The sequence below is a fragment of the Synchiropus splendidus genome, chromosome 2 (genome assembly GCF_027744825.2).
Source record: "Synchiropus splendidus isolate RoL2022-P1 chromosome 2, RoL_Sspl_1.0, whole genome shotgun sequence".
In the NCBI taxonomy this organism is placed as follows: Eukaryota; Metazoa; Chordata; class Actinopteri; order Syngnathiformes; family Callionymidae; genus Synchiropus; species Synchiropus splendidus.
In genome coordinates this window covers 10,046,056-10,059,328 of record NC_071335.1, presented here as the reverse complement: position 1 = coordinate 10,059,328, position 13,273 = coordinate 10,046,056, and the positions used below count along the sequence as shown (strand labels likewise).

General features: G+C 41.3%; 1 protein-coding gene across 4 annotated transcripts in view; it reads left to right on the top strand.

Annotated features, from left to right (window-relative positions):
- The window catches only part of LOC128753731 (amyloid beta precursor protein binding family B member 2-like), a 38,154-nt gene extending 26,673 nt beyond the window's left edge, over positions 1–11,481 (top strand). For all 4 annotated transcript variants that reach the window (XM_053855759.1, XM_053855758.1, XM_053855760.1 and 1 more), the window contains 9 exons: positions 32–92; positions 2,030–2,176; positions 2,527–2,654; positions 5,559–5,673; positions 6,966–7,053; positions 7,410–7,490; positions 7,580–7,695; positions 7,811–7,990; positions 9,000–11,481. In XM_053855759.1, the coding sequence (XP_053711734.1) occupies positions 32–92; positions 2,030–2,176; positions 2,527–2,654; positions 5,559–5,673; positions 6,966–7,053; positions 7,410–7,490; positions 7,580–7,695; positions 7,811–7,990; positions 9,000–9,170 (1,087 nt within the window). In that variant the 3' untranslated portion in view covers positions 9,171–11,481. The remainder of the gene's footprint in view (positions 1–31; positions 93–2,029; positions 2,177–2,526; positions 2,655–5,558; positions 5,674–6,965; positions 7,054–7,409; positions 7,491–7,579; positions 7,696–7,810; positions 7,991–8,999) is intronic.
- Positions 11,482–13,273: the final 1,792 nt, after the last annotated feature.

The following is a 13,273-nucleotide window of genomic DNA, read 5'->3' as shown; positions in this document are numbered from 1 at the left end:
ATTCACTATATTGTGTGTCTGAATCTCCCAGGAACCGTCCAGCCGAGGATGATGAAGAATCTGCCAGTGTAAAGAGGGACCCAGAAGTTAAGGTAACATGGCATTGAACACAACATTAAAATGACTTCTAACTTACCTAGGAATGAACGGGGATGAGCATGGCTCAACCTTATAGAAAATATACATATGTTTATCGTCAATTAACCACCGCTTAGTCCCGTTCAGGACTGGAGCCTATCCCAGCAGTCATTGGTCGAGAGGCAGGAATACACCCTGAACAGGTCACTAGTCCATTGCAGGGTGCACACACCATTCACTCACTCACTCACTCACTCACTCACTCACTCACTCACTCACTCACACACACACACACACACACACACACACACACACACACACACACACACGCACACGCACACGCACACGCACACGCACACGCACACGCACACGCACACACACACCTACCTAGTGGCCATTTTAGAGTGTCCAATTAACCTAGAGAGCATGTCTTTGGGCTGTGGGATGAAACCCGGAGAAACCCGAGTCGGGAATTGAACCCGAAACTGTTTTATTATTAATTAGCCAGAAGAAAATTTTGTTCTAAAACTGAAATATTATAAACCGGGTCGTCTTGTGCCTTGGATTTCTCAACCAACCGCTATATATATATATCCTACCTCTGGAATAAAGTACATTCCCAGTAATATTTTCCCTCTTATTGTGACCAAACTTTTATTTAAAAAAGATTCAAAATTGTCCTCTTACAAAAATGTCAGTTTGATATCGCAAGTTTGCTATTTAACTGGATATATTGAGAATTTAGATGGCCACTCTATGTTCCCCTTACATTGCAAAAGTGTTTATGGGGTGGTAAATGTCACCTCAGAATGACTGCACAGAGCTCTGTTGCAAGCGTGCCATTCGGTTTACGGTGACATTTTAAAGCTAATCTTAACAGCCCTGATCTGTCTTCCAAAAACGTCATATAAGTCTCTTCAAATTGTGCCGGAACTTACTTGCTTGAGATGCCTGCCATAAGGATTTTAGTGATGTCAACTGCTGTCTTTCTGGTTACCTCTTTCCATTTTCTGTGAATGCTAACTCACAACAACTATACATGAAAAATGTAGGCTTTAATGTTGTGATGCTGTTTGTTTGATTCATTCTCACAGGATGTGTGCCATTTTTTAAACAATGTAAGTTATGAGAAAAGGCATCACCGGTTCATCTAAACAAACAAGTCAAAAAGCAGAATATTTTTTCCTAAAGGCAAATCTCACTAATAGAGCTACGCAACAAGATCTAATTTTAAATGTTTGTATTTTAAAAATTCTCCACCAGACATGCTCTTTTTACATTGAAAGACCATGAAGACGTCATAATACTCATTTCATGTTTCATGACAATGGTCTTTTTAATGAATGTCACCTTTAACAGTCATACGCTGAGATGTTTGTTCAATGTTAGTCATTGAAAATTGTCATATGATATCACAGACCCTGATCACTTTCATTGACATTTTCTCAACTTGTGCATACCAGCAAAACTTTATTAAATTTAACAAAAACAAATAGGACTTCGGCATGTTTTTGTTGACCTGGAATTAAGCTGCTCTCCAACTGTACACTTAATCTGTAGTGCCTCCCTGTGGTGAAGTAGAGCAGTACACTTATCTCCCCAAATACTGTACTACTGCACAATGACACGGGGCCCCAAATTGATTAATCTGAATTGTTGTACATGTCAAATGTCAAAATAACTGAGTGTCCTGTTGACACTTGACCTGTTCATTCTATGAACCTTTGTCTCTCTGGTCATGCTGTTGTTTATTTTATTTTATTTTATTTTATTTTTAACAAGTTCACTTGTTCTTTCACAAATCAATCTGTAGAGCTACAGTATACACACACTTGTACTACTGTAGGTGAGTACCATAAGCACAGTCCAGGTAAAACTGGAAAAACTGCCTGAATTAACGTTGTCTTATATGTTTTTACTCATTATTTCATGATGTTATGTGCATGTGTAGTGTTTTGCAGTCAGGTCTCTGGGATGGGTGGAGATGGCAGAGGAGGACCTGGCCCCGGGCAAGAGCAGCGTTGCCGTTAACAACTGCATTCGACAGCTGTCCTACTGCAAGAATGACATTCGGGACACAGTCGGCATCTGGGGAGAGGTGACTGAGAGAGCGCTCGTCATTCTTCACACAGTATTATAAGAAGAACTAACAGACAACTGTAATAAACTGAGGGCCGGTGAAGCCATGGTATAAAGCTAAATAGGAGCAATACAAAACTGTATCTTAGCAGAAAGTAGAGGGCAAAGTGGTGACATACTGTCCCTGCCCCCGTGTTTGGAGAAGTGCGTGATTTGAAGAGACAAAACACAGAGAGCTCGCCTACTCAAGTGATCATTTATTTAATAGCTGTCAGTCAGTCTTGTGCAAACAAACTCAGGGGGTGATTGTTAAGAGCCATGGTATTTTGGTTTCCTCACTTCATTGATGGATTTGTTTTTCTGTTCAAGGGGAAGGACATGTTCCTGCTGCTGGAGAATAATATGTTAAATCTCGTGGACCCAATGGACCGCAGTGTTCTTCACTCTCAACCTATTGCCAGCATCCGTGTCTGGGGCGTCGGCCGGGACAATGGAAGGTTGGCTACAGCTGCTTTTGTTTTTAAAAATGAACAGGTTAGTTTTTGTTAGCAGCCAGAAATATGCTGTCTAGGTGAGGCACAGTGAAGCAACAGTGATGACAGATCATTTTTGCATGTATCAACTGTGAGAATTGCTCAAAAGCACTTAATAAGACATATCAATGTCATGTTGGTACTTGGACACTTGTCCATGGAAGGGACTCATTTGTGTTTGGGAGGGTGTGCAGGAGTGCAGTTGATAAATGATGATGCTGACAGTATGCTAATGGAAAATTCATTCATCGGCACAAAGGGGAAAATGCATTCCATTGCCACCTATGCTAACACTTCCACATTAGCATCGGGAATAGCAGATATACATATGTTGTTCAATGCTGTCCTTTCTTTAATTTAATGAGTAACCAAGAGAGCATGCGCCTCAGGGAGTTCTCTGGCCAGCCAGAAGGGGGCACGTCCCTCCGCTACTTACACTAAATTGCGGATTCTTCTTGTGGATGGATGTGGTGTTTTGCAGAATAGAACACATCTTCAACCAGAAATTAAATTTGTGTAGAGATTGGATTCGAGCTCAGGTGTGTAGTTTTAGTTAGTTTAGTTTCTTTTTGGTTCAACCATCACAGCAATCTTGACTGCAGTCGAGGGAGGAGGAGGAGGATAGACTGTTTGGGGAGGGGAGGGAAAGGGTTGGCAGGAGGAGAAAAAGGGGCAGTAAAGCTCTAGGAGGGGAAGACTGGCTCATACTCTCAGGGTGTGGAGCAGACAGGTTGAGGAGCAAGCGGTTGCCAGCGGCTTTTTTCATTGAAACACATAGTAGCGCCGTTTTATGTGAACAGGCTTTCCTCGACTGTGAGTATGCTTTTTCCAGTTTTTCTCAAATAGTAACAAAACTAAAGGCAGAGATGCAATCATTACCTCTTCACTGCATCCATCCTGTTTTAACCGTCCGTATCTTTATTATAAATTAAATTAATATTATAAAGTACTCTGCCAACTACCAACTTGTTTGAGTTCCAGTTGCGGCCCACATAACAAGTGTGTACGTGTATTCCAATGGTACCGCCTACCATGATACCAGACATTGCTGATTTCCATTCAAAATAAATTTTAATAATCCAATTAATAGCTTGTGAATTTGAATGAGCTTACTCAAAATAAAATTATTATTATTTAAAATCTATCTTAAACCTATCGTTCACTTCGTTTACATGTTTTAATGGTGCAAAAAAAAAATCTGTTTTGGGGTACCACAATATACTGTAATATCACAATTTTATGTTAAAAGAACCCCAACAATATTGTGTTTCAGCTGATAGATTCGACTCATTCTTTAGTTGCTGTAGTGGGTTTCCATGCTTCTGTTGAGGTTAACTTCCTAGTTTGACATCACAAAATGTGAACTTGTTGTCCAATTATCTGCTGTTTATTTAAGTCCTCGACCTTGTCTGCTGTTGTCCACTGCCTCTAAAACTGGTACCTTGACAAACTGGACCAGGCAGTTGATATTCAAAACACAACTCAACACCCTGTCCTTTAAAGCTTAACATGGTGAATCAAAATCATGCCAACACTCTGGCTGCCTGGGTTTGTGTGACAGTGTGTTCCATTGTGCTCTCTATATTGTTATTTGACATATGAGAATAGTAAATAATTATTAGTTTGATATAATTAACAACTTCACGTGCATGTAATGGGATGCTGAATTATATTGGGGATATGTAAATGCTGCCCAGTGAGACACCGGATCACCACTCAGACGACACACAACTATCTTGACATTTAATTCTGATAAAATCACACAATTTTCCCCTGCTCCCTCTATCTTTCTCTCTCACCACGTCTCCCTGTTATCTCTTCTGAGTGTTTTATACTTCCCATTGCCTTTCAGCTTCTATCTTCGGTGTGAGCTGCTCCCGTTCCAATTTTCACTCCCCGTATTTCACTGGCACAGTCTGTACGCCATTTAGCTGGATCTAAATAGAAACCCCCCTTTGAAAAAAGCAAGCCGTCTCCAGCTGGTTGTAGCCAATTTCTCCCCACAGAGACTTCCTTTCCTTCCCTTCATCCATTTGTGCTATTTTCACGTATTAGTCTTTAAGGTGGCTCATGTGCCAAGCAGCGGGTTATGACATTGTTCTTCTTTTGTTGACTAATCTTCTGTCTTTTGCTTGGCTTCCGTGGACACAGGGAGAGGTAACTGCATTCCTACTCGTCTCATCTCTTGACCTTGCAACATTATCTCTCCATTATTGTCATCATTCTTGTTTGATTTCCATCTACATCTCATGTTGTAGATTGTCTTGAAAGTGAATGTTGATTTATATCGTCCACATTACACACAAATCAAGGAAATGAAGGTGACCCCCTTTGTCTGCTCGTGTTTAGGTTTACACACACACACACACACACACACACACACCCACACACAGTTTTATGAGTTGAGATCCCTTGAGGAACGTCATTGAAGTCTTGTTTGCTCCCAGGCCCATATTTCCTTTTGCATTCCGTGGTCCACCTGATACATAGCTTGAAGAATGTTATTAAGTTTGGGTTTCTGCACTTTCATTTTCAGACTTAAATTGTCTGTTTCTGTTTTTTTTTATTCATTTTGTGCAGATACATCTTCATGTCTACATTCCTGACTTTCTTCATTCCCTTTTTTGAATTTTCTATTTAACCCTTCTCTTCAACAGTTTTTAGATGAGTTTCTTTGCGGGGGTGTGTTGTGACTCTCATTTGCGTCATGCTGCCTTATTGGTCTCTGGGCTTGTATGATGACGAACGTGTGCGTTTGTCTGTGGGAGCGGCCCTGTGTTCATATTATGGACCTGTAGCTTTCTACACAGACCGCGTTCATATTTGATGTGTCACTTCATTCACTTCATTTGTTTATCTTCTGCTCAGAGACTTTGCGTACGTGGCACGGGACAAAAACACAAGGATTCTGAAATGTCACGTGTTTCGCTGTGACACACCGGCCAAAGCCATTGCCACCAGCCTGCATGAGATCTGCTCCCGGGTAAGTTCAGAGGAGTAGACGCAACGGTAGTAGTAGTGAATGGTTCCATCCCTGCAGTGGAAGAGAAAAAAGTGGAGGAAAAAAACAATGGGGCCCACATGTATTGATATTTCATGGAATAAATATTGTACTGCCTAGTGGGGATGCACCAAAATAAACATTTGAGACCGAAGCTGAAACCAAATAAAAATTGAAGTGCTTGGCCAAATGCACAATAATACACGATACACGATATAGTTTTACCATTTTTTTTTACAATGTTTCATAAACATATTTAGAAAATATGTTTGTCAAAGAAAGTTTTTTTTTATGATTTTATATTATTTTTCCCTTTTTTGTTTGAGATTTTGCTGTTCAAATAATAATGATAATTTAAAAAACAGAACACAATTTCCCATCATATAATGGGCTGATAATGTAAACACAAAGCTCTAGATAGTTTGGTTGAACGCTCTATTTTTGCTCTCCAACACTGCATGCAGACTTTGGATCACACACAGGCCGACGATGGTCGGAATGATTAAATGAAGAGGAAACGTGATCCATGTCATAAAGTCAAAATCATTTAGATTTGTGTTGAACTGCTCCTGTCAGCTGCCGGGAAGCCTTGGCGCTTTGAGAATCGGGGAGTGGGTTGCTAGAATTTCTTCAGCAGACCGGCCGAGTTTGTTTCACCTCAGCAGCGCATTTTTGGATTTAAAAAAAAAAACCCCAAAAAAACCAAAACATGTCGACTAGAAACAAAATGACTCTTCGCCTCCAAAGTCGAAGCTGTTGCTTATTTTACCAGTATTTGGCCATCGAATGTTCGGTGCATCCCTACTGCCCAGTGAAGTGTGACTTGGAGTTAGTTTCATTACATTTTAATGATCACTTTAGGTGGACGGCTTGTTTGGGGAACGCAATTCAAATATTAAAGATAAAAATGATAGTTTCTTCTTTCACTAATTTGAGTGCAAAACACTGAATTGAACAGCTTTGTGTCTTTCATAAACAATTGTATTTATTTTTTAATCATGTGGGCTCCAGGAAAATGGGACTCCCAATTACTCCAAGCACGAACAGAGGCCGGAGAAATATATCGACATGATCATCATGACTGAATTTATGGAACAACAGCAAAAAGGCAGTTTTTGCGACTTCCGTCGACATGTTTTGACTTGCAATAAATACTGTGCATTTTTTGGTGGTCTGTCTTACTTCCCATCATGCAAATAAGCTGAAGAAGTCATGTTATAGTTGTGTATTTGTTGTTACTCAGTCACGTCCCCCTCTCTCTCCCCTCCCACCAGATCATGACAGAGCGGAAGAATGCCAAAGCCATGGCGGGTGGATCCCTTCAAGATAGAATCCAGGCAGGACTTGATCTTCCTTTACAAGGTAGGAGTCAACGCCTGGGGTTTGTTGTTGTCAAAGAAGTCATTCAGATACACAGTTGGAACACAGACGTCCACTCACCTTCAAACCAACCACCTTTAAACTCCACAAGTCAAGAGTATTTTCCTGGCCTTGTTTTGTAGAGGCACACACCATGAATCTCTTGACAAAAGACAATAAAGCAGCTGACCTGTTTTCAGTCAGCCCCTCGTAACCTGGCCAAAGAAGATGGTTGGCTGATGATGGTTGAAGAGGTTCGCCTCTCAGTGAATCACATCTCCTTATAGGAATGGTTTATTTAAATCGGTAAAAATGGATGTGTGCTCAGCATGAGAGATTCTTGGGCTTTTGTTTTGCAGAATTCCCGACACCAAAGACTGAGCTGGTTCAGAAGTTCCAGGTTCTCTATCTGGGGATGCTGCCAGTGGCCAGACCTATTGGTTTGTTTTGTCTCCAACGACAACGAAAACCTCAACACATTGTACTGTTTTGATGTTGAATGTAATACAATGTATACCTTAAATTACAGGCATGGACATCCTGAATGGAGCCATTGACAGTCTGAGAAGTTCCTCCAGCAGAGATGAATGGACCCCAGTAGCCCTGAATGTTGCAGACGCAACAGTCACCATCAGCAAGGAGCAGGTCTGATCATCATGTTGACTTCTAAACTGATGCTTACTCATTTCAGTCATGACTTTTGGTGGTTACATTGAAACGTTTTATTTTATCAATACATTGTGTTCATGCGGTTGACCAGGCCGAAGAGGAGGTGCTGGTGGAGTGTCGCGTGCGATTCCTGTCCTTCATGGGAGTGGGACATGATGTGCACACATTTGCTTTCATTATGGATGCCGGCAGTCATCGCTTCGACTGTCACGTCTTCTGGTGTGAGCCCAACGCCGGGAGTGTGTCGGAGGCTGTACAGGCAGCCTGTATGGTGAGTTTAGACCGTCCAGGAAAGATTCGTTTTTCTTTTACATCAGTAGTATGTAACATCATTAGTGTACAATTACAACAAATTAGAAAAATGGCTTAAAGATTGTTTATTGTTTCAAACAAAACAGAATTCAAAACACAACTGAAGTTGTAAACATATCCCAACTGGTTTAATTCAGTCAGACATCCATCCATACGTTGTACCGAATGTAAACAATGTAGCCCCCGACCTGCTTGCAAAGTGGTGCATGAATACATACAGTTTCAATGGCTCTCTTCCTGCTCATTTACTCTCAAATCCAGTCAGCACTCGTTTTTTAAACTGTGTGTGAGACAAACACAGCAAGCAAATGTTAGGTGTAGCGTGAACACGACCAGCTGGCCTCCCACTTAGTCACAGCACTGCAGCGTGCACCAGTCCCTGATTTCTAATTGAAGTCAACAAACATTCAAAACGCCTTTTTTAAATGAGGCTGTTCTAGCGACAGACGGTGACAGTGTGTTTGCTCTGGTTGAAGGGATTGTCCTTGCTTGTTGATGAGTTTCAGGTCTGGACAGATGGAGTTTACTGGGCGACACCTGCTCCAATCACGTTCTTGCTCTCTGCTGTCGTCGCAAGACATCTTTCGAGAAAGCCACAAAAATGTCCTGAACACCAGTTTCTTCTCCGAAATGGTTTTTGTCTTTCTTCAAATGGACTCCAACTGAGTGAGCTGGTTTAGTAGAAACAGATACCAGAACTTCATCAGATCAGATTGTGGTCTTTTGGAATTACTGATGGGACTTTTGGCCCTTTGGAGCAGTGATGAAGGATACTTTGAAGCTGTTATAAACTTCAGATTCTGTGAGCTTACCAGCAGTGCAATCGCTATGAAAGCTATATCATGATAATGTCCAACAGGGCACATGGATAAATACACACTCAAGCTGTAAAATTGATCAACAATGTCAAGTCTCACCACCCAGTTATCGTCTAACCAGCCTCCTCCCGTCGTCTTTGTCTCCCACAGCTTCGGTACCAGAAGTGTTTGGTTGCTCGTCCACTCTCCCAAAAAGCCTGCGGCTCGTCTCCCCCCGGTGATTCCGTGTCCCGTCGAGTCTCCACCAGTGTGAAGCGTGGCGTCCTGTCACTCATCGACACCCTCAAACAGAAGAGGCCCGTGACCGAGCTGCCGCAGTAAATGAGCTCCCTGTCACCATGGTAACCTGTCACATTGCTGCCCAAACCTGTTGCTAACACAGGCACATGTAATCACAGCAACAGAGTTTTGTTTTTATTTGCTTTCTGGAGCAAGAACATTGACTTACCTCACACACCTATGAGTTTCTGGAGAGCCAAGGAGAAAACGGGGGGAAATGCCATAAGGTGGTTGTTGTACATAGACAGAGCCCGAAGGAGCGCCAAAGCTGAACGGCACATTTGTGGAAACACTTGGGCTCTTATTGTGTTTGTGCCACTGGCATGACCTCACTCATTCACACTTTAGCTGTCGTCACCTGTGTCTCCTCAGAGTCGCCTGGATGATAAAAGACCATTGCCAGTTATGTCTCCTGACGTGCATGTACTTTCCTGAAACAATATAGAGACTAATGCTGCTTTTAGACTGGAGAGTTGAGGAAAGTTTTTTTCTCTTGCCAGCCACATCGATCAAAGAAGGGGTGAATGCATCACCTCAGCAATCTGTTAATGTTGGAACACCTTTTTTGCAAAGCCATAGTGTGAAAGTCAGGGAAGGATGAACGAAGACCAGAGCCAGAAGTCACTTTCAGTCCGGATCTGCATGTATTGACGGATGTGAGACTCAAACTGGAGCAAAAGCTGAAGCTGGTTGTGTTGGTCTGAGCTTCAGCTGCTTTTGTTGATGCTTGTATTGACTTTTATTTAATCAATAATCAAGTTTGGGTTCAAGTTACAAAGCAGAACAGCTGAAGTTAAGTATTTAAATCATGCCATGACATGCTCGACAAGCGCCTCTGTTTTTCTGAATCAACAGGTTTCAGTCAAAATAATCTAAAATGAAATTTGCCAATGATTAGTCTTAATTTGGAAAAGAGAAGACGTCCATTTTTATGCCATAGATTCCATTTTTTTTCAAAGATGACAATCAATGTTTTAGAAGTTAGCTGAGCTGCTCTCAGAAGACGGAGGGAAACAATGTGACGTAACAGAGGGAGCAGATGTTCACCAGAATGAGCTGAAGTTAACGCTGAGCATTGTTTGAGTGAAGGAAATGGTTCATGACTTGGTGACTTCCTTTTGGTGCGTTCATGTGCCCTCTGACAAGTCGCACTTTCTAGAATGTGATGCTGCTTTTCCTGGCTTTGTTGTCCTTATGTCATATAATGTGTTAGCTCGATGCAAAACGACCAATATCCGTCAGCGCTGTAACGCACCATCTGTTTCAAAAACTGGTCTCCAAGTCATTTACCTTTCCTTTTCTTTGCCCGTGGGAACACATGGGACAAACCTGCATCTGTTCTGTGGAGTCTGTGTGCTCTCCTCCCGCTGTCCAGAAACATAGAGGCTTATTGGTGATCTAAATTCTTCGGGGGCGTGTATTGGGATCGAGGACCCGTCCAAGATGCCTCCAGTTCAGATTGGGAAAAATCAAGAAAGCTTAAATTCAGAAAAACTGTGATGCAGTATTTCTCTTCAGTCAATGCAAAGAACCACTAGATGTCACTGTACACCGAGAAATGTATCCTTACCGTTATTCATAAGGAAACATCCTATATGTGGTCAGTTTTCAAGGTAGTTGTATTCAAAGATTGTGTGTGACCTCTAGTGGTGGCAAGTGAGACCACACGTTTGTGTACATAGCATCCATGTGTGTGACAGTTGGCTTCCACCTTTGTTATAAGCTATCCTTTAATTCAGATTTTTTTACCTTTCTATTTTTCATGTAATGAAATGCCTTTTTTTACCTGATGGCCAAAGTGTAAAATACTGATGTATAAATTGTTGTAGATAAGAAGAATATGAGAGCAATGAGCTGATTGGAAATCTCCATAGTTTTGGAACGCGTTAATAGCAAGCAATTACTGAGCGATGATCTATGCATTCTTTTAATCGGACTAAATGGGACGTTGTTTGTTGCCTTGCATGCCCACAGACATTTGAAAGATCTGTGTGTGCGGAACAGAAATATTTTTAATTTTATTTATTCTATTTTATAACAGAATATACAGTTTTTGTTGTTGTTGTTTTTTTTTGTTTCATTGTGGCAAGTAAAGTCTGAGGAGCGATGAACAAAACACACACCTGCAGAAAGAGGAAATGGACAAGCTCTAACTCCACATGGTGAAGCTGCTGATGTCAAGAGTCCACAGCTGCTTGGATGAGGATGACGCTGATGGGGACAGTAGCTGTGGACCCTTTCGCCAGTTCACACACTCACATAACACATCTCCATTTCAAAGAGATGGATGTGTCGCTTCTGTTTGCTGCTCACTGATTTGTACACCTTTTCAATGTAGCCAAACGTGAGAATAAACGGCAATGGATAATATCAAATTGAGTTTCTTTTTCTCTCTCTCTCTCTTTTTTTCCTGGAAGTTATTGACAGAATTTTTGAAATTAATATAAAAGTATAATTATTAATTATTATTGGGGAAAAGAAAACTCCTGTCCAACATGTGTCTCATGACGCCTGATGATTGACATCTGTATTGGTGGCACTGTATATATATATATATATATATATATATATATATATATATATATATATATATATATATATATATATATTTAACAATAATTCACTTGACTTATAAATCAAGAAATAGAGGTAAACTGTAGAGAAAAAAATAATATTTCTATTTCAGTTTGATCAGCAATTTTGATTCTGATTGTCAGTTGTCATGTGTCAGTGCTGTTCAGTACTTCACTTGATTTTTCTAACGGATTTTCTTTTTCTATAGTGTTCTATAGTGCGAAGGGCAAACGCAGGAAGGTGGTTGTTGGGGCTGAGGAGGCCAGTGCCGTGCTTATTGACTATCACGTTCGTCCCCATGGAGCTCATGGTGGCCAGAAAAAAACTAGAGATGTAATTCATCAAAGTTTATTCTGGCCATAGATGATAATGGATATTGATAAATGTTTATGGATATGCTGATGAGTACAACATAACCATTGTGACAGGACGTAACAGGGTGATGTGCTTGGTTGGAACCTCTGGACACAACTGTCACGCCCACACACACACACACACGCGTTTGTATTTCCATCTTTGTGGTGACATTGTGAGGTTTTTCATTGACATAACCCTTTCCCCAGCCTCTCCCCTTAAACCTAACCATCCTAAATGAATGGCTAACCTTGACCAATATTTATAAGAATTGGACCACATAAAAGCAAACACACACACACACGCACATTGAAGATAGTGGAAACACATTGTGCTTTGAAACATTAACTTTGAAATATAAACAATACGCCTTGCCACACGTGCACCAAGCACCTCCATTCGACACGACAATGTCCTTGCATTGTGTAGATGCTACCATGGCAACTCTCGCTGCTATCGAGGAGTATTTTAATGCTGGACACACGTAGGGAGTGATAGTTGATATGTTAGAAACATATCACAACATCAGAATGAGCGTTGGGACATTGAAGACCCGTCGGAGGGAAGCTGGACTATTCAGAAGGAAAAACTATTCTGACCTGGCTCAGGTGAGATGAACCACCCTAACAGAGCTGTGTGGACCTGGGCAAGGCAAGTTCTGAAACAAAAGCACAGGCTACATGTGAGGCGTAACCAGACTGGGTGTGGACTGACTGATGAGAGTCTTCAGACACCTGACTGGTGAAGCTGTGTGTGCTGGTTGGGTTGGAACAAAAACCTGCGGCCCTCAAGGACCGGTTTGGACACCCCTGACTTATCATGTTAACCTGTGACAACACACAACATTCAAAGACAGCTTCCAAATGTTTGTAGTTGCACAGATTCATTATTTACATGTTACATCATGTGTTAGATGTTGCAGGTGACAGTCTTTGAAGGTACAGTATGTATCCACCACTGAACTGATCTAGAGGTCCGATAAAAATGATGGTATCAACCTGTCTCTCATGACTATTAATGGAGTAGGTCACTCCATCCAGAACATATGCTGAGGTGTTGTAAATCAATTTAATAAGCCCCCGCATGTGAGCTGAGATCCTCACGCTCCAGCAAAGTACTACAAGGGGCAGATTCTGCCAAAAATCAAACTACTATGTCCAGATGCCATGGTGTTACTTGACATTCACATTGAAACAAAAGTTTATAACATATATGTA